Source organism: Apteryx rowi, unplaced genomic scaffold (assembly GCF_003343035.1).
Source record: "Apteryx rowi isolate R43461 unplaced genomic scaffold, aptRow1 scaffold_466, whole genome shotgun sequence".
Classification (NCBI taxonomy): domain Eukaryota; kingdom Metazoa; phylum Chordata; class Aves; order Apterygiformes; family Apterygidae; genus Apteryx; species Apteryx rowi.
Window position 1 is genome coordinate 706,596 of NW_020450723.1, and position 25,719 is coordinate 732,314.

At 36.1% G+C, this 25,719-nt stretch overlaps 1 protein-coding gene across 1 annotated transcript in view; it reads right to left on the reverse strand.

The window, feature by feature from the left end:
- CEP126 (centrosomal protein 126) overlaps positions 1-19,050 on the reverse strand; it is a 34,273-nt gene extending 15,223 nt beyond the window's left edge. The window contains exons 1-4 of the mRNA XM_026077893.1: positions 19,013-19,050; positions 12,276-12,418; positions 10,792-10,915; positions 4,881-5,079 (exon numbers count right to left, since the gene is read on the reverse strand). Of these exons, the coding sequence (XP_025933678.1) occupies positions 4,881-5,079; positions 10,792-10,915; positions 12,276-12,418; positions 19,013-19,050 (504 nt within the window). The remainder of the gene's footprint in view (positions 1-4,880; positions 5,080-10,791; positions 10,916-12,275; positions 12,419-19,012) is intronic.
- Between the last annotated feature and the right edge of the window lie 6,669 nt (positions 19,051-25,719).

Below are 25,719 nucleotides of genomic sequence, written 5' to 3' on the forward strand. Positions count from 1 at the left end.
TCAGATGTTCATAATATAATATAGAATACTGGCAGACCAGCATGCACAAAACATTTTTTATCTTCCACTCCCTTCCTGCAAACAAACATTTTATCATTACCTTAACTGCAGTAAACTAAAGATCAAATACTGTTATTTTTTCCTCTGTTCCTCTCCTTTATCTACATTTCTGAACCTTTTACTCTGTTTCAGTACAACAAATCACTTTAAACAGCTACAAAGTATGGTAAAAATAATTTAGTGTATAGATGCATGTGTGTATATATATATATATGTAGATATGTGTGTGTGTGCATTTCTTTGTACATATATATGAATATAAAAACAAACAAACAAAMAAAGAGTCATGGCTTGTCATGTATGGTAGTTTTAATGAAAATGTATACACCTGTAAAGGAGGAACAGGTATCAATTAGATCATAGTTCTCAATTTCCTTGCTTCTGTGGTTTGTCAGATATGTTGTATGTAAAAACAATCCTAATACCCACAAGAAAAGGTTTATTAATGTATTAATCTATCTTGAAACAAGTTCCTTTGTACTGAAAATGCTGTTTCAGCTTCAATCCTACATTATCATCTGTTAAAGTAGGGCTCTGAATTGAGGCAAGATGCTCTTCAAATAATTGAACATCCAGACTGTCAAATACTGATATGAAGCTTATTAATGTCATTTTCTACAGCACAGGCTTAGAATAAACTCTGATTTCACTTAAATAAGACTACTCTGAAGAATACATAATACAAAATAAGTTAGTCTGGAGATACATTTCAATGTGAATTAGTAACCTTTACAGCAAATGTGAAGTTGCTTCAACATAGTTTGGATTAGCGAAATAATCTGGAAGACATTGGTATGTTGTATTACTGGTTGAAAGCCAATAAAAACTGGAGCCCATAATCTTTCTAAAAGGATAACGAGCAGGAAAATCACTTGAGTTTGTCATATGAGTCAAGTGATCAACACAGGATATACTAATATTCACAGCTAAAAGTCAAAGCTGACCAGCACTTTTTGATTTAAGTTGACCACAGAAACCTATTTCAGGTCTTTGAACAGTACTCTTCAAAATCAAATTTGACTTCAGTTAAAATCCCATTCTGAATTAACCTCCCTTAACCCTCCATTTAAGAATCTGTTTTTCCCACTAACCAGCCCTGAACATTCTACAATTTCTTGAGACTTGGGGAAAGACTCGGTACCTGGGGCAATCATGTTTTCATGTTGGTCTTGTCTACATCTCTGAAGGGTTAGAACGATACAATATACATTGCAGAAATAACAGCTGTTTAACTCATTCCAATAATAATACAAATACACTTGAAAATGAATTCAGTTTTTCTATCACTTACCTAAAATGGTTCAATTTCATAGACACAGTCCAACCTCAAAAGTACAGTAACACAAACAGCTAAGGGTCATATACAACTACTCATTCATGCAACAATGCTATGCCTATACCTATGTTTGCAGCATCTGCCACTTTTTTAAGTGTAGTTTATAATTTAAAAAATATAGGTATTCCTTATTATTTCCCAGCAACTTATTCCAAATACATAACATATATAAATACACACCCAGTATGATAACCATATAATAATAACCATAAAAATATAATAGGATACAAAATTTTATTGTATTAGAGATAATATAAAAATAACCCTCTGGCCTCATAGTTTGGGTTGCAATTTCTGAGAAATGATACTTGTGTTCCAGCCCTCCTTTATAAATACTGAAGTATTTTATGCCAAGTGGAACAGCATCCATGGAAAGACCATTACTGAGTACATCAATGGCTGCACAATATGCTTGAGAAAAGGAAAGCCAAGTTTAAATTCCTGCTTCAACTCAATCAGAGAAGGGATTTCAAATCAGATTTCATAGATTCCATTTGAAAGCCCTAATTACAGTTTTATAAAGGAAGGAAAAGAAGAATATGATCTCCGTGTTGTAAATTATACCTATTTTCTCTTGTAAAATACTTGGAAGGAAGAGCTAATTTGTTTAAAAAGCCAAAAGATAGAGATAAAATGTCAAGTCAATCAAACAATCTAATTCAACCATCATTTATTTTGCTGAAAGAGCATAAAGCATTGGACTGACCAAAAAAATTTTTATGTGCCCACCAAATTAAAGAGGTGATGAAAAGAAAAAGACAATGTAAGAATAATATTATTCCTTTATGCAGTTGAGTCATTTTAATAGAAATTTTCTAAATTATTCAGTGCAATGCAGCTGCCAGAAATGGAGAATTTCAACCCAAATAGTTAACATTTGAAAAAATGATAAGCAATTGAAAGTAAAGTCATTTGGAGAAAAGCATTTCAACTACAGACAGTGCTATCAGCTCCACCTTAAAGATTTTATTTATGCCTACATAAAATTAGAAAAGGACTGTGTATCAAAACCTTTGCTTCTGAATGAAGTTAACAATACTAAGATCTTCAAAATGGAGCATATTTATGGACATATAACAAATGATGATTTGATGCACCACTGAATTTGGTTTGATGGCTCAAACCTAACTGTTGCACAAAATAAAAATCTATCAATGTAAATATTTTAAGCACAAGAATTTTGGAAAATGGTAGAAGGGTCACTAAAAGCCTTGACTTACTGCTGAAACTATACAAATCTTTAGGGATGGAAAGCAGGGAACACAGCAAATCTAGTGGTAAGGGTTTACATAGAACTTTATTGCCCTGTAGGAAAGAAAAGAATTTTAGGAATCTTTATAATCCTGTTGGGCCTGTAAAAACAGAAGCAAAGAAAGGTCAGTCAAAGGATCTCAATGGATGGTTAGACTGCAAAGCATACGCACAGAGATATATTTTGATGTTAGTTTCAGAAAGACAAGCACTGTTGAAATAACTTTGAACAACAGACAGTTACAAGACTATTGAAGCCCATTCATGTCAGTAACATTAGTAAGTGTGTTACACTGTTTTACATCACTAAAAGTCACAAAGCATATACACACCAGCACAATCCAAGTGTTAAACCTTGAAACTCAGACCTCAGAACAATGACAACAGCTTTCCTGACAATAATTTTTCTAATTGGAGTCCAAAGCATGTAATTTGAAGAAACAAACTCCAAATGTTTCAAGTATAAATATTTATAATTTGAAACTATTTATCAGAGGGAAGAAGCTGAGCAACCCCTAGTGGTAGCAGAAAAATAAATTCTAGGAGAAAAGGGCAAAAAATTTTACAGAACCCAAAGCATTTTCAAAACTTCATTAAAACTTGTAAACACAAATTCCCGTATTATACACAGTGTCCATAAATGATTATTTATAACACTTAGAGGAAAAGGTCATACACAATTCAAGGTAGTTTTTTTCCATAGAATTCAATTAGAATGTGATAATTTTGTTTGACAAAATACAGTACATCACAATCTTATGGTATAGTAAGATTTTTTTTTTGCACTTTTTATAATTAAAGATAATTGATACAAAGAGATTGCTTTTTTTCCTCTAATTCTAAGATGTCCTAATGCAGCTACTGCCAAGCTCAGCATCATCACTGCGGGAGGCAGTTGCAAACACTATACCAACTAAATGCACAATTTGGTATTAAAAAAAAAGTAGAACTTTCTATATTTTGTTTGAAAGTGGCTACTTATAATCCAGTTTTATAAGCATCAGCTGTCTTCTCTGAGTGGACACTCCCTCTTCCTTCTTTTAGGCTTGGAAATAAGAATGAATACAAATCAACAAACTTGCCAGAACAAACTGCACTTTCAGTCTCCTCAACCTTCATGAAATTTGCTCCAGTAGAATGAGATTTTCTCTATTACCAAGAATTCTCAAGATTCTCATGCGTACCCATTTGAACAAAGCAGGTACAAACACAGAGATAAATATGCCTGAAGATATCAATATGTATATCAAAGAACTTAAAATATGATATGTGACTGCATACAGTCCTTCAAAAGTTATCTGTGCAGATATATAAAGGGTCAAAGTTCTTGCTCTTTTGTCACTAGTGATCCCATAGCTCTATGTGTCACCAATGTAAAGGGCTGATGCTTCATTGTGCCAAGGTCATTTCAGACACCAACAGCCCCATGGGATAATACTCTAGAAATATGAGTGCAAGTCCAAAATTATGTCCTCTTGTTTGCAAAAAATATAATATTAAATACAATATTTCCAATATCAAAGACAACATTGATTAACCTAAAGTCACACACTTAAAAGTACAGTTTAAAGGTATCACCTAGGAGCTCTGTTCTTGATTTTCACCGAGTTTCTAAGGTGAATTTTGAAACTGATTTGTACCCAAAAGTTAGTTTAGGCCCAAAGTTAAGGAGTACTCCAGGGTTGTTACTGGGACACCTGTATCTATTCCAAAGATGACAAAAAAGGACACAGAATTTCATAAAACTTGAAGTCAATGCCTAAGAAATCACCACACATTACAAAAAAATTGACCTACCATAATTGTAGTGTTAGAACATTTTGTGCTGTGTTTTAGCAATCAGTGAAACTGAAACTTAAGTGTGAATTGCAAGTACCCAATTTAAGTTTGGAGCTAGCACAAGACTCCTGTGATAGACTTAATGGCCAGATACGTTAGAGCCAGGACACACAAATTTTAGGTTTACAGAAAGAAAGACAACATGACAGGTATCTTTGTGGAATTTGTGAAATTCTATGCTGAAAATGCCCCTATAATTTTAAAGATTTCTGATTTCTAATTGAAATATTTTTATAAACTTTCTCTAAATGATCTACTGGTAGGGCATAGGCAATGTGCCCTCAGATGCTGTCTAACTGGTAGAGTGTGCCTAATGGACCTTTCATTTTTATTGTGCTCAAGAAATTTTCTATTACATTTAAGAATTGTTATGAATCGCATGAAAATATCATACCTCCAAGTTGCTGAGATGCTGTTTCTCAAGGAGTTGTTGCATTTCTTTCAGATTTTTCTGGAAGAGAAGCTGGTTACAATCCATGTTTGTTCTACTGCTCTCCTGTATCATTTTATCACAGCCAACCATTGCTGAAATCTGCTTCTGATGGAAATAACCGTTTCTAGATGCTGATGAGGATGAAATGTCATCTGTGGTTCTTGATGCAAGGAAATAACTTATTACTTTGACTTATTTCTATGCATCAACTATACACTTTCAAATATGTTCCTTTTAAAAAGTATACAGCATCAATAAATGCCTGGCAATTAAATGCTAGTTAAACAATATGTAACTACAGGTGGTGCTGTTAGTACTGTCTAAAGTTAAAACTGTCCAACACTTTCCATTTTAAACCTTCTTTTCCATTACTTATAAATTGTCAGACTTTTCTGATTGGGTTGTTGGGTGACTGCCTCAAGCTGAATTATTCTGGAAAATGTCAGCCAACAGTTTGGTCATTTTCACAAATGGAACAAGGAGGAGTATTTTTTTAAACACGCAAAATGGCCTTTATCTTTCCATAAGGTTGGCTTATATAGAACATGACTATATACTGTTGCGCTCAGATATTCCCTTACTTCAGATGGCAAGAAGGTTTTGTATTATCTGAAGAGCCCAACTCTACTGACACTACAGGTCATCAGTAATGTGGGACATTAAAGAATCTGTATTTGCTATCTGAAAAAAAAAAATCTTAGGAGTATCTACTGCAGCTGTATACTGTGGTCAGGGTGAGCCAAAATCAAGACTGAGGAAACCACAGGTTTCTACAGGCTGAGAGTTAGCAAGAACCATGGGGCTGGCTGACACCCAGGAATTAAAGAAGCCAGGAAGCATGTCAAGTCAAATGACAAGGAAAATGCACAATCAGAGGCTGGGAAAACAGCAAGTCTGTAACAAGATATGGTCAAGAATAAATAGCAGACAGAGCTGGAACAAAACTGGGTAAGATCATTCGGAATAGGAACCAAGGTTTGGAAAAGAAGAGGCAAGAACTAGGTATCAAGGATGACAAAAGCAAGAAGCAAGTTGCTTTAATCAAGAAGAAAGGCAGGCAGAAAAAAAAAAAGACAACACCAGCTCATAGGCTAGTCAAGACTTAGTTTCTTGGAAGCATAACTATTACAGGTTGCTGGCTGTAAAGCTTGACTGCTTAGGTAGAATACTTTAAGAACTGACACTGATCCTGCCTTTTGGCTCCAAGCTGGTTCAAGGTCCCTAAATGCACTTAGTCAAGCATATCCAAACTGGGACTTACAGAAATCTCTCACTAGATCCATGATTTGGATTGTGATGGCTGTTCGGTAGAGCCATAACCCTTCCAATTGACTAGAAAGCCAAGCTCATGCCTCGCTGCTTTAGGATCAAGTATTCACTGTACTTCATAATGATTAGCAAAGATAGATGGAGAGTAGATAGTGGAAAGAAATTATCGATATAAACTTCTAGTGAAGTTATGTGTAAAACTGGGATACCTTTACCAAAGAGGGGAGATGCAGCCTTTATTTTACCAGACTGGTCAGATCCAAGATTTGAAATGATATTTGGTCTCAGCAAACCCTGGATGATGAGTAACTAACCAAACCTTATTGTCTATTCAGTAAGCAGATGCTTTCTAACAGTCCTGGGATGCATTGCATCTCTCTTATATAGCTGCTTAGTAGCAACAACACAGTCCTTCAAATATTGCTAAATCTGGTGAAAGTGTTTAGCTAAGTTTGTAGCAAAAGTGAATATTTATTGTATATGCAACTAAAAATGAAATTCATATTTCCAAATATTTCCCTTATTTTTCAATGGAATCTGGCCTGACAAGATGATTCACCACCCACATTATACCATTCCTCATTTTCAGTGAAGGTGATGGTGGGGAGAGGTATCCCTTTCAGATTTGGGCAATATACAGTCAAGGAACTAATAACAAGATAAGACTATTTCATGCCACACATAGCTATCTTTCTTAAGAGCTGACACTCCTATTCAGTAAATCTGAAGTTCTGTGCAAAGTCACAAATATGGACACAGACCTTATCTTTCTCTGTTGCCTACCCAGCAGAGATGCATTATTAGGAAACATGTTCCTAGTTCCCACAGATGTATGTTCATGTATGTCTAAAATATATTAAAAACCTCAATAACCCTTTTCCTTCATTTTTCTCCATTTCTTCAGCCTATGTTTCCACAATACTCTCTTCCGAGCCTTCACCTGCTTCATCCTCCTCCGGTATCTAAAATTATGCTTCCTGTTAAAATCAGTCCATTTTCTTTTTAGTCCATCTGTGTCATCAGGGGTGAATAGTATAACAAGGCTTTTTCTATATTTATTATAACATTTACAATTTTAAAACAATGGAAAATGGAAACTTTTATCCCATCAAGATTATTATTTTTGATTTTATATAATTTATTTGATTTAGATAAGATTTTATATAATCCTCCAAAAACATTGGCCTATTTTATTTATAATTTTATATAATTTATAATTTTATACAATTTATATAAAGCTTGTATAAGATATTATATAATCTTCCAAAAATGTTGGCCTAATTGTACTGACCCAGGCAGAGATATATGTTTGGCAGAGTCTAAAAAGGAACCTCTCATTTTTGAAGAGATGGTTGATATCAAAAAGGAAGAAAAACTTCTCATTTATTTATAGTACTCGGAGAACTGGATTTTGTATTCTTTTGAATGGCAGATATCCTCCCTGTCCAACAAACTTTCCATACCTATCCTCTTTTAAAGACTTCGTTACTGTAGACCGGACTGCTATACACCTGCCGCCCCCCCCCCCACACCCCCCAAAATCTGTTTTTTTGTAAAATGACCCAGTATCTATTTGAATGTTTAGATCATTTCATTTGTAAAAGTTTTTACATTCTAACTTTTTTTCAAAGAACATCTTTGATATGTCATAATTAAGCTTCTATCCCAAGACTGAGCCTAATCAAATCCAACCGTTTTTAACACAATCAGGGAAATGTACAGAGAACAGCACAGCATTTACACACCTAATGTGCACACATCCCACTGTCAGCCAACGATTTGATCAAAATCTTTGTTTCAACATTTAATAATTAAAACTTACCACAAGCAAAGTAACTTTACTATATGTAGAAAATACAACCTCTCACTCCTTAGGTATTCCAGCATTTCTAGCCTCCCTTCACAAACAGGTACTATTGCTCCATTGAATAATTTAATTTTTTACAACTACTAAAATAGACATTAACAATTCTAGAATCATATAAAATTCACCCATATCCAGCTGGGTTTGCAGCCATATTTGTCTTCAACGTTTAATACAGTATCCATTTCTTCCTTTAGAATGGGACTGTCAATGAATTCTAAACATTCTGCTTCCGAGGCAGGGTAAATTCTAAAGATGATACAAGATTTTTGTTTGAAGGTTTAAAAAAAATGTTAGAAGGGACAGAAATACAGAAAGGGATCTACTACCTCATCTGAGTTAGTTACTAGCTGTTCCTTAAAAAAAGTCTGACAATCCCATTAGTTGGAAATTAAGCTTTACATCTCAGAATCAGTGCATAATTCTTATTATTAATAATTATATTACAATTATTCACAAAATGATTTCTCTATCAAAGCTGGTAATGATTTCCTAACTTGCAAGAAATCCACCTTCCCTCTATCTTCCAATTTTGCCCAATTTTTGGATCAAGTCTGAAAGCTATATATTACTTTTGTGACCCACACCAGGAGAGAATTCTGGCTCACAGACCAAAACGGTTAGCAACTGGAACTAGAAACTGCCTAGCACTAACATACTCTGGAGCACACTAGAATAATCTATGCTGCACAGGATTTGTTCGGTTTGAGTCTCAGTACTTACAGTGGGTAAAGTACTGTGTGAGATGCAGATAAAAATACACAGAGTACTTTCTGTCACAAGGAATGAAAAAAATAAACAAATTCTGTTAGCATTAGAATGAGCAAAGCCTGATTTCCTACTGATTTTTATCCCTCACCCCTATGCACAAGCCTGTACTGCAATAACTCAGTTCTTTTTCCCTTACTACCATCCCCGCAATATTCTCCACATCCTCCTTCACCCACCTTGTATGGCTACTTCCCAAGTTTCTTAGCTAGCAACGGGGCAAGAAGCAGCACATTCTGTGGCTGGTTCCAAGATATTCATGTGCTGATGGTCTTATCAGTACTAACTAACTGGCTTGTGATCTGCCAATTGAAATGGCTCAATGTGGACTCAGTTTTCAAGCCTTTTTCATGCTGGGGTCACCTGTTTGAATAATTCCTCCTTTACCCCATTGCCAATTTCAAACTTGTAGAAGTGTAATTATTTTTGAGATTCTTGGCTCTCTCTAAAATTTGGTTGCTAGAGAAGACAGACTGTAAAAGAACAGGAGCATATAAAATTAATTTCCTTAGGAAATCTGGTTAAAAAAATGAAAATGAGGAAAAGAATGCAGTCTCATTCTTACAGGACAGTGATTTTTTAAAATTATATAGATATAATATGGAGTGACAGCAGTGTTATACTGTAAGAAATAGAGAAAATACTGAGTGGTTTGAAGTCTTGAGAGAAAACCGTGATTCCTTGAGGCACAAAGAGCAGTTTGAGGAAAGATGGAATATAAGAAGAATGAATAAGAAAAAGGATAAAGGTAGGGAGGATAGGTAGTGAGCTGCTGTTGTTAAGAGAACCTAAGGGTAAAATGAGACAAATGACCAGGGAAGAGAGAAATCTCACAGATATCTACATTTTTCTCCATAACTTCAATTTATATTTGACAGGTAGGTTTTTGTTTTGTTTTGTTTTTATGGCTGCAATCTCCCTTATTATGTCAAACCAATCTAGTTGTTGCAGAACTGTATGCATTTTAATCTGTAGAGAGCGTGAATATTTAGCTCTGAGATGTATGAAATAGCCTGTAATTTTCTCAATTGCCTAATTTATTGCCTGCAATCATGTTTAATCATCAGCATTAGAACTGTAGAAGTGGTAGTAGTTTACAAATTGAATATTAAAATCACATTGAAGAACACACTGGAGCTCAAAAGTACACAGAGACTTTTTTTTAGACAGAATGCATCTATATTCTGAACATCTGCACAATTTACAGCATGCAGAAAATAATAATAATAATAATAATAATAATAATAGCAACAACAACAACGATAAAATCCTGGACTGAGTAGATAAAGAAACAAGAGGCTGGAAGGGGAATAATCAGGAAGAAATATCTAATACTGCAGATAAACTACTCATGAAGAAACGTTTTGTGATAAGTCAAGGTATCTCAGAAAAAATAGTTTGGGTAGAATGAAAAGAATGGAATCCAAATTGTATGTGATATAAAATGAAATTATAGGGGAAATTGTGATTAGGAAATAAATGGGTGTTCAGATGCTTATAGAGGATGAGAAATTGAACAGCTGGAAAGAAAACAGGACCATGGGATGAATATACAAACTAAAATATCCTTGAATGTAAAAAGGAAAAAAAAACTGTATGAGAAACAGCAAATTATCCAGATAGAATACTTCATACTTCATAGAACAACAGACGGTTTGATAACTATGCCAATCTGAGTCAAGCAATAACTGAATGGGGACAGGGTTAGCAACCCTGACTATTCCCACTGAATGACTATTCCACTGAAGCCCTGAAAGGAATGGTCTGTGTCAGCTCCTTTGCTGTTTTGCCTAATGGACACAAACAATTTAAAGATGTCTCATAATATTTTAATTGCAGCAGTTCACAAAAGTGCTTTCTTTGCCACTAGAGAGATTGCCTACAATCTCTAAGAGAGTAAACATCTGCTATTTATTGAATGCACTAAGCAATTTACTTCTTTTGATCATCAGAGTAAACAGAAATGCTTACCTGAAGTTGGTTTTGTTTCTGTCAGGTAAGCAAAATCCTCGTGTTAAAACTGATCCTTTAATTTGGTCAAGAGCTTCTTCTAACTGAAAAAATGCTTTTGTCTGGACTAGAGGGATTAGAACAAAACATGAAATGGGAAAAAATATTTTAAAAGTTATAATATCCCACCATAAACGTTTTGATTAAGATTCTTAAGTTTGGGACCCTAAATCCAGACTAAGTTAAAATAAACTGAATGGTTTGATCTTCAGAAATGCTGAAGCATCTCTGGTTCCTCTAAAAAAAAAAAAAAAGAAAAAAAAAGCCATCATTCTATTTAAGTGCTTACAGTAACACATGGATTCGACAATTTTGATATTTGTTTTTAGACCACATTATTGAAAAAGGAGGCAGTTAAAAATACAGCACCAACTTTGTTTTTACATCATGACTATTATGCTCATGTAATAAGTCAAAAATTATGGGTATTTTACAGAGGCCAAATTGTGACTTAATAATTGAATCAGTGGAGAAAGAAAGAGTCTAGACAGGCACAAGTTGTTGCCTCTTACAAATAAGGAAAGGTAGGGTAGAAAGTGGTAGAAGCAGAATTGCTATAAGGGAAAAGCAAGAAAGAAAAATGTGATTTGATGTATTGCTAAGTAGTCTGGGATGTTAGTAGAGCTATGAAGAAGCCATGAAACAGTACCATTTTATTTTGTTTTTTTAATCTGACATCTGATCTTCAAGTCAGAGACATTACCTCACAGCTGGCGCAACTGCAGCTGGGAGAGTGTTAAAGAGTATCTAAGTAATGTACCATATCTTAAGAGTTTCAACACTGGAAAGTTGACTGGAAATCAGACTTGGCTGAAGCCATTAAAAACTCCTGCCAGTCTGCACTGATTCCAACTAAGAAGGCAGGAACTGAGTTGAAGTGATCGTTACTTCCCAGCAGGGATAGAACAGCTTATAAAGCTGACTAATTCAGTAAAAGTTATGTAATACATTAATATATTCTAAGACTACTCTTACATAATGATAAACAAAATCCTCATTCTTGAATGTTTCATATTAGGGGTTCAAATGGGGGATCATTATATTATCCTAATAACTTTTCAGTGACCTTATAACACCTTATGCACAGCTGCAAAAGCACAGTATTATAAGCAATAAACACATTGAAATGAAAAAAGTGGAGGAGAGGAGGAAAAAAAAAAGAAAAAAAAAAAGGAAGCTGCAACATCCCTGGGAGCTGAATACATACTGTGATTGGCATATAAGGAAATATCTTATAATACAATTTTTAGAGCAGTTTAGTTTTTTATTCCCTCTACCCAAGTTTGTTGTAAATATCAGATCTGAGTTTCTTGTCAATTGTTTTGCTTATACTAATGAATTCAATTGAATTGAGTGAATTGTTCAATATTGCCTCAATTATATTTTGTTGACAAAGACAAATGCATGCATCACAAATACCTGTGAAATTTTAATTTACAAACCTATCTTCTTGTGCCGAAAAAAAGGGACATGAGCACGCTGGAATTTTTCAGTTGCTTCCTGAAGTTTAACTTTCCTTTGCTGCAGAACTTGCTCTCTAAGTCTTTTTTCTTTTTCTTTTTCTTGCTTCCATCTTTCTTCAAGGGCTCTGTATTTAAAAAGCAAATGTACATGATACCTGTGTTTTCTAATTACACTAACAGAAATATCTTTAAATTATTTGCTTATTATCTTGTAATTTTAGTACAAAAGCTTGCTTCTCCACAAATTACATGCTGTAAACTTTCACACAGCTGGATTTTTAGGGTTTGTCTGAAACTAAACAAGACAGCACATGACAAAGAAGAGACACACCATAATCATTTTATTTCCTTAGCTTTAATCGGAGATTTGATTCCTTCTTATAAATGAATTAACACAGATTCAACTATTTCTTGTCACCATCATCACTTTCACCACATTCTTTACATTACCATGCAAATTTGTCATAGTGGACAAATCAATAGGAAGGTGAAGTGCAAATGCTGTGTGTGCTTGCTTTTTAGGAGTTGTGGGGAAAAAGTAACAGTTTGAAAGTTGTTACTCAGAAATAACACAAAGGAATTAGACCTTCACTTATAAATACATAAAAGTCTGTATCAGCTTCCAATTGTTGAAAAACTTCCCGAAAGATGATCAGATTAGTAGCACAAAATGGAATAAAACAGTAACCTGAAGCTACCTTTCATGACTGACAAAATCAGTTATTAATAGCAGCATATGTTGAAAATGTGTCCTCCTGCTGGCTAGAAAGCAAGTCAGGTTCTAATCTAAAACAACCATCATCACCAAAACTTTCCTTCTGTAGGCACAACCTTGGTGAAGCTATGTGGAATTTTTATTCCAGCTGACAAAAGCATTAACGTTTTCTGACAAAATTAAACTACATTCTTGAGTGAAATATACCCTCCACCAGTAAAACTATTGGCACAGTGCCTATGTGAGTAAAGTAATACTTAAATATGTAACTCTTCAAGTTGAACTTCTAAAAAGTCTGCTGTGCAAGGATCACAGCAACTGGAAGCTTCCTGTGTTTAAAGTTCTCTGTATGTTAGAAATGTTATCTGACTGGGCACTAGTACACTAAGCAGGATCCCACTCCAAGCCAAGATTAGTGGTAAAGAAGGTATAATTTTTAGCTGGAGGTTCTTAGTTTTTCCTCATCTCAGCAAGATACTTTTCCATATCTTTAACAACTTGTAGTTGCTTCATAGAGCTTGTTGCTTAATGGAGCATAGCTGCTACTTAACAGCGCTACTCCACAACTCTAGCTATTTTATTTATTCTTATCTTTTCAGGGAAAAAGTTCACACTGAAATATTCAGCTATTACCCTCCCTACTGCCCTTTCAAAATGCTGCCTGATCATCTGTAAAAACAAACAAACAAAAATTAATTTGAAATAGGTACCTTTTATTTTTGGAAGTCTAAAGGCCTTAACTGTACAATAGTAAAAGACAGGAAAAGAGCCAACAATAAATCCCAAATACACACTTTCATGGGTATATCAGCTTCAGCCAAAGTGTAACAGACACAGAAATAAAAAACTTTCACTATTTTGAAAATTCATATATGCATGGTTATCAGAACGTATAGTGAAACTAATTCCCAATTTTATGGACAAATGGTTGTGTTTGATCAATAGACAATGAAGAGGAGGCAATATATATTAAAAAGATTAAAAAAAAGTGAAAATTCACTACAAACAGATTTTATGCAGCTGTTCAAGTCTTACATTACAAAGACTACCTACCTGCATTTCTGGTACAGTGAGGACTGTACCAGATTAGAAGTTCACCATAAAACTTCTTTCTATACTGTAAGGGAAAACTGGAGTTGTGTTATAATACTATCTTCTTCTCTCCCCTTGACTGCCACTAGCATGTGTACCTCCATATAGCTACAGAATGAATTCTTTACACCTCCCATACAGTCAATGTTAAACTCTAGAAAGACAGTGGAGCAGCATATGGAAAGATAAAAGCAAGAAGAGAGACAAAAACTGCAAAACAATACACTGCTTCTGCTAATGTATACAGCATTCCGGACCAATGTTCTCCAAGGTCGGAAGTTGAGAAGTCAGTGAACAACATAAGCAATTACTGCTTCTACTTGGAACAATAATTTCCCCCTTCACAAAGGTCCAAGTCTCCCAATAACCACTATTCATAACAACTGCCTTGGAAAATAGCTGCTGAGACAATATCCTATAATGTATTCAGGCTGTACTTTACATTTTATTTTAACAATTATTTATTGCAAATGTTACTTAATAAATTTGTACTTTCAAAACGCCAGGTTAGTTACTACAATTCAAGATAACTCATCTTCTAGAAATGAAGGATTATAAAATTCTACAGCTTTGAATGAAGGCTAGGACAGAAGGTAATAAAGTTTCAAGCAAAGAACAAACCTAACAAAAAGTCCGACTTAAAGCACAAAAATAAAACAAACTTCCAGGCCAAATGTACAGTTATTTCTAGAGATGCTAAAAGTACAAAAGCTTAGACAGCCCCCAATAATTAACAGCAGATGTGTTTGTTCTAATCAGAATTTAGCTATCTAAAATGCAATAAATTATTACTAGAATCTGTACGAGAATGATAGGTACCTTCTGCTTGTTTGAGACAGTAAATAACAAAATAAACCACACTAAACTGTACTACAGTATGCATAGCTTCATTGGAAGTTTTAATATATCCCTTCATCTACTGGAAAAGGGAAACTTTMATTTCAACTTGAATAAGAAAATCAGCAAATGCAGATGAAAGTTTAAAAAACAGTTACTCCCTAGAGGTCCTACCCAATATACGTTGCACAAACTAAGTTCTACTGACTTGTGAAGAAGCACCATTAACTTCCATAGGAACACAAAACTGGAAATAAGCACTTCTGCTTTCTGGTCCTGGTTCTGCTTCAGCACCTTTGCTCCAACCCTTCTGAAGTAGCAGCAGCCATGAGGGAGGAAAAAGAGGAGAAATAGTCACACCAGCTATCTCGAGGTGCCTAAATTGCAAGCCTTGCCCCTACATAGTCCAAGTAAAAAGACAGGTAGTCTGATTCACTGTCTGGAGGAGCCTAAATTAGGACCTTGTTCTGAATTGCCAAAAAGCTTACCTAATATTTCAGCAATGCTGCAAGATCTTGTTTTTGTCTTTTATCAAACAAATGTGCTAAAAATTGTGTTTTGCTGTAACGTATAAATACTTATTAATCATTACTAAGCAATACAGATTATTTTCAAACAAATAATTGTTTTAAATCATTTATAATTTATGCCATATAAAATGGTATACTGAAATTACATCCAACAATATACTATAGGAAAAAGTTAAAGGAAAAAATGGACAATATGTTACTTCATTATTTTGATTATGTATCATAGCAATACAGTCTAATTCACATAACATGATCCAAATACTGCACATTTCATTTGCAAATTTCAGGCTGTCAGCGAATAGGACTGGTTTGTCTTGAGGCACAATGAAGACAGACAAACAGTTATTTAAACATAGAAAGAATTTGCAGGAAAATATATTCACATGAAATGTCTTCTTACAATTCAGTTAAAATTTCACAAGAACATTAACTGTTAGTACACTACTGAAGTTTCAGAAATAGAGCTAAAGTTCATTATCAACTTTTAGTATTCCAATATTTCACTCAAGGTAAAATCTGCTACAGAAATCTGCAATATTTAACATCTTCATCCCGACTGAAAGTATAGGAAAATAACAATAGAGAACACAGATTTGCTCATCCTGGAAAGTATTTTAAAATCATTCTTCTCCATCCCTTGACTCTTTTTAAGAAGCAACTCAAGAAGGACTTTATTTAAACTACAGTTGTTAAATTCAGACATGTGGGAAATTCTACAACTTTGCACCTGGAGTAATTCCAGAGAATAACACCAAAAAGGAAAGAGTAAATTCCGATGGAGCCTTTCACTGTTTATTTTTTGAAACAATTTGTGTGGAATAAAGCATACACTTTTCCACATTCCTAATAACTGAAATATAAAAAGACTCTTGTTCCATATAGCTGGAAATGGGCAAGTCCAAATGCTGATGCAAGAGGTCTTTCTCACCACAACTCATCATGATCATTGTTTGGTTTGGATTAAGACAAGACGGAGAAAAAGCACCTTATTTTAAATGTAAGGAAATGCATTAAAGACATTCAATGAAGCCTGCATCATTAACTTCTTGACCTCACAGAATGTAAATTGCAACACTCAGAACATTATGTAAAATAAGTAATTTTACAAATGTACAATGGCACCTTACAGAAAAACAGTTAAAACAAATGTTAGTTCATCCACTCTCCTTAAACCACTAGCTAGGGTTCAGATCACAGATATAATATTGGCAAAGTATATGACTTAAAGATGGAGAGTTAGCAGAAGTACTTCCTGACTGGTGTTTTTTTAACCTAGTTTTTCTGTCTACTATAAACAATCCAGCAGAGCAGCAATTTTGCAATGGCTGCCAAAATGTTTATAGTAAATTTGGAATATGAAACTTTAGCAGAAATATGAAGATTTAGCAGTTTCACATATGTATACATTATGTGGAAGGTATTCTTATGTTAAAAACAGTAGATTAACCAGATGGTGAAACTATTTCCTGGTTAATTTTATTAAATTATCTCCATGGTGAAGTGATGGATACTACACTCTCAGGTGGACTAAATGCTTATTACTACCTCGGATACAAATAAAAAAAGAACATATACAGTGCATATGGAATGCCAAGAAATGAACTTTTTGATACTGAGTTAATATTATCCATTAGGATAAAATTATCTATCATCATAGTGTTTGCAAAACAGTGCACAGTAATTTTAAATTTGATATAGAAAGGTGGGTTTTTTTTATACTTAATGATTACAGCAAGATGAAGAAAAGGGCATAAGGTGGTGTTACACTCAAAATCTTTCTTATGGGCAAAGAGTAAATACACCTTGCATCCTTAAAAAGGTCTGCTTAGGTTGTCCATAAATCAATTATTTACTTTAAGTGAGATATTTGCCAGGGCCATGGGAACACTCATTAACTGCTTTCAAGGTCTTCTCTACCTTATGCTGAATACAAAAGGACTGCCTCCTAAAATGCCATAAGGACTCACAGAAGGCTGTCCCCCAAAATGCTGTAAGGGTTCACAGAAGGACTGCCCACATTTTCCACTGATTTGTTATGCTCAAAATCTTCTTTATGGGGAAAAAAAGGAAGCGTACATTTTATATATGTATATATATATGCATACATACATAGACAGACACATATATATATACTAGAATTTATTGTTAGAATAATTGAAACCTTAAGAGTCTAGTCATTATAAATCCAGATTTGTTACAGAAAAAGAAAAAAATAACACAATTAGAATACTTCTATACAGAAAAAAACTCAATATTAGAAATAATATAGTTTAAATTGTTAAATACACATTTAGTTTCTACCTCTGCTCCTCTGGGTCCTTGGGCTAGTAGTTTCATTCTGTTAGTAGGGTGTTATAGCAAGGTGTCAGCATCTGCAGTACTTTTTTTGGAGGAGTATGATGTTCATGTTGATGGTTTCTTCCTCACTCTAGGACCCACTTGGAGTCACTTTTATATGTTTGCTAACACACTTTTACACCTTTGCTCTTTCTTCATTGGTCTGCAGCTCCACATTACATTAGAATTTACTATATATGGTATCTTTTATGTATATTAGATACTATTTCTTTGTTCTCTTTGCTGTCCCTAAAACCAATTTTGTCCAGTTCCAGGTCTGCATTTCTTTAACTGACCATTGATGAGTTATTTATAGGTGTGGGGTCCCCAGTGCCTGCCTGTGCCCCATCTCTTATCATCCCATGCCTGCACTTCTCTATGCTGCATCCTGTGTCTCCACTCCTCAAGGCCTCTGCTATCGTACCAGGCCTGTGTTTCTCTACAGTACATCATTGCGTTACACTCATAAATATCTCATTCTACATGGAGTAACTGCTTGTTAGTGCTATCTGTATAAAACCGTGGTTGTACCACACAAAATAAACAAAAGCAAAATAAATTAGCCACAGACACCTGGTCAATTAGAGAAATTGCTGTCACAGCTAAACCAAGCAAAACAAAGCTGCAGGCAGGTCAAGAAAAGTTCAGACATAGCAAGCCTGAGAAGCCTAAGTCCTGAGGCCCTGCAAACTCCGCACAAAGCCTGGGGCCTGTTACTAGCAACGGCAATGTTGTATTACAGGTCTACATGGTTACAATGACGACTACTTTTCGCAGTTTCATTCTAAGGCAGAAAACAACACTACATTCTTATCAATTTACCCTTTCTACTTAATAAATGTGAAAGTTTTTCTTCCATTTCTGGCACTAGACTGCTTTTCATTCTGTATCAACAACACTGATAAATAATTTAAAGAGCTTTTATTAAATAATCAATGATAATCAGCCAGTAGGTGGAGCACAAAGCTTGTGCATATATTGAAAATAAAGTATTTTTGAAAAAAGTACCAGTAATGTAAATAGATTGAAAACTGATATACTTAACTGGGAAAAATATTTCCTTTCCGAATTAGAACAGATAGTTTAAGTATTCGAATTTCAAGGTAATTCAGTATGCTGACCCAAGACAGCTAACTGTAAGGTTTTCTTAAAAATGCATATAGACAATCGCAATAAGAGATTTTCCATTTACAGAACCAACTACCTACCTGAAACGAGTAACATCACAGTACAGCAGGATAGACATTTTGCACTGAGCAATTACAGTGGGATGACTACAGTTTCCAGCAAATCTGCAGCTGGTGTTTCAATAGTACTGTGGTATACAAACACAAAATACAATAGCTTATTCATTTATATCAAGTATGTGTTTAGTCAGTACTTCTTATTTCTGGAATATTGTTATTCAAACAAAATATTTTTCTCTGAGCTGCTGCCCCAGAGCATATTAATTTTTAAGCTGACCTTGAAATTGCAGCATCATGCATTAGTGAGGCAATGAAGGAATTGACTTAATTGATATTCAGGCAATTTGTATAAAGACATAATCAGTAAATCTTGTTCATTACAGTTATGTACTGTTATCAGAAGTAAGGAGTTGGGTCAGTACAGGAAATGCAAAGAAGCGGTTTCATGACATCAGATAGGATATGAATATGGTTCCCTTTAAGTATTCATTTGGAAAAGATCGGTAACTTAAGTTACTAAGACTTTGCTTTCCAAAGCTATACCTGTTCTTTGTTGTGCAAGTGATGTTTTTGCCTTTTACTAATAAACTAATTAACTGAATGCATCTTATCAGAAGCTGAGTATTTTTAATGCTGAAACTGCTCTATTTTAGAAGTATTGACAACAGATCAACACATCATTGTCTGGGAAAATTTCATTATAGGTACATTTAGAAAAGGTTGAAAACAAAAGACTTCAACTTTGCAAGCTCTCTGTACATGGATTTCTCATTAGCTTAAAACATGCTGGGCAGTAAGGGCTACCAGAGTTGGAATCAAGCTTAGCATATAACTTGTACTTTAAAGGTAGGCTGGTGGTGAATAGTTCTTCAAAAAGTGACAGAAAAAACAAAACAAAAAAACGCATACAAGTTTTCCTTCATAATGCAACACAAATTGAATGAACCTAAATGACACAAAAGACCGAAAACAGCCTGGAAGCTGTGCTCTAGCTTCCCTAGACCTATTTACTAAAGGAAACTCATTACTATTATTTTTCACCAGGGATTTTTCTAAATTTAAGGTTAGAAGTATAAAATGGATAGTCCTACTTTGCTGTATGTGACTGTCCACTCCACAATTTAAAAACAAGCAAACAAAAAGAAAAAAAAAAACACAAGAAAATTTCAGATTGAAATTATAAAACAGCAGTGCCAAAAGTAACTTCTGATACATGCCCATAAGCCTTGTCAGGGAGAATTTAGGGTGCAGCCAGGTGCACATGTAGAGCATGAGAAAGTAACGCTACTCTTAAGAAAATCATCACAGCTAACAACTTTACGTGTTTATTTTTAAAAAATAATGGATCTTGGCTCATACACAGATCTGAGGCATGACTTGACAGCTGATCCATTAGGAGATCAATCACTGCCTATCTACAAAACTGTCAGGAAAAAATATTCAGTTTCAATCAACTTTTTATTTTCAGATTACTTTCTTCTATATATGCAGTGAACCTTAATTTTGAATTTTATGTCACAGGTTATTAACACTGTATGCATTTACTATCTTCCTAACTTTAGACAACTTGTTTTCAGTTATTAGGTGAAGACTTGTCACCACACACTTCCATCTGAACTGTTTATTATGCTTGTAGTTATGTTTTTATGCCATTCTCCATTATCACAAATGGAAACTATTTCATTTTATGATAACCATACCTAAAATTTTAACTGGCTCACCTGTGTAACTTAGATTTATACTATGTTTCCTAAGGCTACAATGAAATTTATATGGAAATATATTTATATATCCATGACTATTAGTTTGATTATACTAGCCCAGCAAAAATATGCAGACTGCCTATTGTTTGCTTTTACATTACAGTATAATATTTCACGACCAGTAATATGATAAACAGCATTCATCTCAGATGCATGGTGTTACAGTGGCACCATTCCAGAAAACTAAGGAAGACATTTTATCTTTAAGCCGAGGCTCAGTTTATTAGTATCTACAAGTAAAGTTGCAGGTCACATACTGTCTTTAATCAGTCCCAGGTGATTATACTTCCTCCTCCATTTTTCCTCTCTATTTTAAAACATTTGCTGACAGCACACTATATCAAACTATTGTCAAGCTAAAAGGGCAGTATAAACAATAGCTATTGCTTCTCTTAGGAGTTACCAACATATTTCAATTGTAAACATCATATAACAGAAATCATCTGACAGGGTTGTGTGGGGGATGAGCATTCTAGAGTCAACACAAGGCAGAGGAAGATGCTCTGAATTGTCTCAGAGAGGACCCCATCTGTCTCTGCTATACACAGAGCCTAGTTTCTAGATCTAAGTGACAGTATCATCTGAGTGCTTGGGAAGAGCCCCCTATGCCTGTTAAACTATTTACAGCACTTCAATGAAATGTCTCAGGATATAATTTATTTAATCCATTTGTCACAGAGTATTTCATGGCTTTGCATTTGCAATGTATGTAGAAAGGTAGAATATTCAAAGCTCCCTTTAAAGTGTTAATACATTTTTATATAAATAAATATAAATATATATATATTTTAAATATAAATAAAGAGCAACTTTATTACAAATATATTTTGGTACTAGAAAGCCTTAGTTTTGAGTTCACTGGGAAGTGGGTGTACAAAGGCTCACCACACAGGAGAGTCACACAACCAAAAGCGCATACGCTTCAGTAGACAATGATAACTGGAGACTGCCTGCCCACTTACTCTCATGGTATATCTGCATTGTTACACATCCACTGAAGCTAATAAAAAAACTGAAGAAAATACTAGAAATGCAGGTCAGAACCACGAATTGAAAGCACTACTTACCTTTATTCTAAACAATAAAAGGTGGCTACAGGGAGTTTGCAAAAAGTAATGAGCAATTGAATATTGTGCTTTTTATATGTTCTATAGCAAGAAACTAGATTAGTGAAACTTTAAGGCCTAGATTCTTTTGAAACAAAACAGCGATGCTATTTAACAGACTATTTGAACATTCAAATAGTAGAAATATATTGAGCTGTCTCAAAGTTTTGACTCCATTCTTTACAGTCTCCCACTGACGGGCGAGTGAAGAGTTAACAGGACTGAAGTTCGTCAATTGATATGCAGAAGAACTGAGAGCACAAGAGCTGACSKGSRCAAAGCTGCTGAACAGAGGACTTAACAGGACTAAAGTCGTCTACCAACCGATATGCGCAAGGACTGATATGCGCAAGGCTGCGGAATGGCAGCATTAACAAGACTGAAGAGGTCTGCCACCTGGAATCTGCACGGACCCCCGGGGAGGGGAGAAGCAGTACGGAGGTGTTGTGGTCTTGCCTCGCTAGCAGGGTCCTCCCAAGCAGACAAACAGACAGTCCTGTGATTGCGAAACTTGCTAAAAGTCAGCAAAAGCAGYGTTTGCCCAGAGCCCCAGCCGTATAAAAAGAGACTTGGGAGCTAGGAGAGTTTGAGCAGGGACGGGAACGTGACCTGACCATCCTCTCCGGCTGGACCGTGAGTATTCCCCCCCTCCCCTTTTCCTGGGACGCTGGGTTAAGGTAACTCCTCGAGGTTGAGAGCCCTCTCACTAGGAGAGTGAACAAGAAAGCTTTCAAGTAGGGATAAGCAGTCCTTCCAATTAATAGCGCAGTAATCGACGGTTTCAGGTTATCCTTTCTAAATCAGTAACTGATGGTTTTGTGTTATCCTTCCTAAATTAGTAATCGCATTATTTTAATGGATGTTACTAATCCAMGAACTTGTGTGAGGAAATAAACATCTTTTTTATTATTATTATATTACTGTCTCAGTCGTTGCTATCGAACCTTCATAGCATGACAGCGTGACAGTTTTTGGCGTAGTCGGCAGGATAGGATAAGGATAGGATAGGATACAGACTTAGTGGATACATAAGCTGGGGTAACCGGATAGAAATATTTTTGAACTATGTCGCTGCGTGAGTTATTGAGAAGGCACGGAAGTGGACCCTCAAGCCCTGGGATTGACTGGGCAAATGATAATTGGGAAAATGAAGCCTCTGTCGTGTGTAGGATAGAGGAAGTCAGAGGTAACCAAAGAGATGGGAAAGGAAAAGGTSGTATATGTGCCATCTTAGGGGCCTGTTTACTGGCGGCCCAACAAGCCAATCGGACCCATCAAAAAACTAAGGAACAGTTACAAGAAAAGGTGCAGGAGTGTGTAGATCTTGAAAGAAAATTGAAATTAGAGAAAGAGCGAAATCAGAAATTACAAAACAAGTTAGAACTCGTCCTTTCAACAGCAAGGAAGCCCCCCACAGCAGCTCAGATTAGAAAAATGTTGGTGGAGGACCCGGACGATTGGGACGGAGATATATGGGGAAACAGCTGTAGTTCAGAGGACGATGGTGATTTGTACCCTCCAGAACCCTCACCTCTGGATGTGCGGCCAGTTGTAAAAACCGAAACCGCAACAGGACCCCATGGGGGTAATGCTAGAACCACAGTTAGAACTACCCCTTACTCAGGAGACGAGATGGGAAAACTGCAAGAGAAATACTGCAGGCAACCTACAGAAACAGAAACTGAGTATTTGTGGCGGGTATCCTTAACAGGAGGTGATCGCATAATACTAAGTGAAGAGGAGGCAYCAGGATATTGGGGACCAGGAGTTTTCCTGACGGGTAGAGTTGGGAATCGCTCCCTCACCTCCCGAGTAGCCTACTGGGCAGGGGGACARGACCCGAGGAACAGAGGAGAACCTTTGAGAATAGGTATAAATACCCATAGTGAGCTTACAGAAGCCATACAAAAGGCGGCTTGCGTACAGCAGATATATGAAAGGGGAGCCTATGATGTCCCCATGCAAGCCCCAGTAAGCCCAAACAGCYTAACGCCTTTAATACGGGGATTGCCTACAGTGTTAAAGCTGAAGCTACAAGCAATACRAGATCGCATTGTAGCTGCAGAGGCACACAATCATAATAACCTCAATGCCCCCCCCATGCCAATACCRACATGGGCRGATACCTTGTTAGAAGTGCATCGAACTGCGCAAGAGATGGGGATGGATACCAAACCACGGGAAAAGCGCATTAGACAGGCTACTGCCTCATATGCCCCGAGGAGAGGACGTTCCCCCCCCAGGCGGCACAATAAGGAAATGGGAACTAAACAAGAAGACAGGGAGAAATGAAATAGATTGTGGCGACATGCCCTGGCATTAGGTGTTCCACGATCCATGCTACATAACCAGAAAACAGAAGACATAGAACAGATAGTGAGCAAATTGGAACAAGCGAAAAGGGTGACTCTGCCATCCGCCCCACCCGGCTCACAAGACAGCAAACAAGAATCTAAGCCTAGTAACCCTTTCTCGGAGTTACGAGAAGAGTTGCATGATCTAAAAAACTAGGTAGCGCTGGTCGAAAATCAGGCCCACCGACCTGAGTACTATCAATAGCGCAGCGGCCTGAAAGTTTAGAWCCCCGGATTGTGATTCCAGTAGGACCTAGAAAACACAAAGTTTCTTTTTTAATTGATACTGGTGCACAGATAAGTGTTTTGGACAAACAGACAGCCAATAGGTTAAATATCAAACCATCTAGACRATCAATTTTTATAAAGGGAGTTACAGGAATTGCTGAATCTTGTCCTTTGGCAAAACTTTGTGCCTGGCTCCYGGGAGACAAACGTCTTACCAAATTTGAGGTAGTAATAAACCCAAAGGGAAATGACAACATTTTAGGGTTTGATGTTTTACGAGGAAGAAACTGGATACTCCCAAATGGTACCCGGTGGAGCTTTGGAACAGCTAACATCAAGCTTTTGCAAACCTCCCCCGCGCTGCCGCCTAGTAAGATAACTAATGTTAAACAATACCCTTTAGCATCTGCTGCACGATCCAGGATAAGCAAAGTCATTAGAGACCTAGAAAAGCAAGGGATTATAGAATGCACCCACTCCCCCTATAACTCTCCGGTGTGGCCTGTCAAAAAACCAAATGGAGAATGGCGATTAACAGTAGATTATCGCCGATTGAATGCTAATACCGCTCCCGCTCCCCTCATGGCTGCAGTACTCAATATAGCGGAACTTGTGAGTCAGCTTAGGACTGCAGCCCACCCCTGGATGGCCACACTAGATGTAAAAGATATGTTCTTCATGGTCCTGCTAATAAAAGAAGATAAAGACAAATTTGCTTTCACCTGGGAAGGCATTCAATATAGCTTCACTCGGCTGCCCCAGGTATACAAACACCACCCCCTGAAGGTATAGCCCAGAGACAAACAGTTCGTAAATGGTATGCGTATCTATCAGGAGTCCAAGATAGCCTGGAAATAGAGGARGGACCAGTAAAGATAACCAAATACCAATTACCCCTAACTAGCCTTGTACCAGAAACAGTACCAAGCTACCCAAGATCTCCCAYTGCAGTAGCYGAACCRCTCACTGAAARGTCTGACCTAAATGGGGTATGGTTCACCGATGCCTCTTCACATAGGATAGCCATGGGGTGGCAATACAAAGCAGTTGCCTTAGAAATAAGCAGAGGCCATAAGGTATTACAAGAATGGTTCAGTGTATTACCGGTACCAAAGGAAATACAAAGCGATAATGGGACTCACTTTACAGCCCGCATAGTACAGGACTGGGCGACACAAGAAGGGATTAGTTGGACATTCCACACCCCCTACTATCCCCAAGCAAACGGGATGGTGGAAAGGGCCAATGGCTTACTTAAAAGATATGCTCAAGTAGAA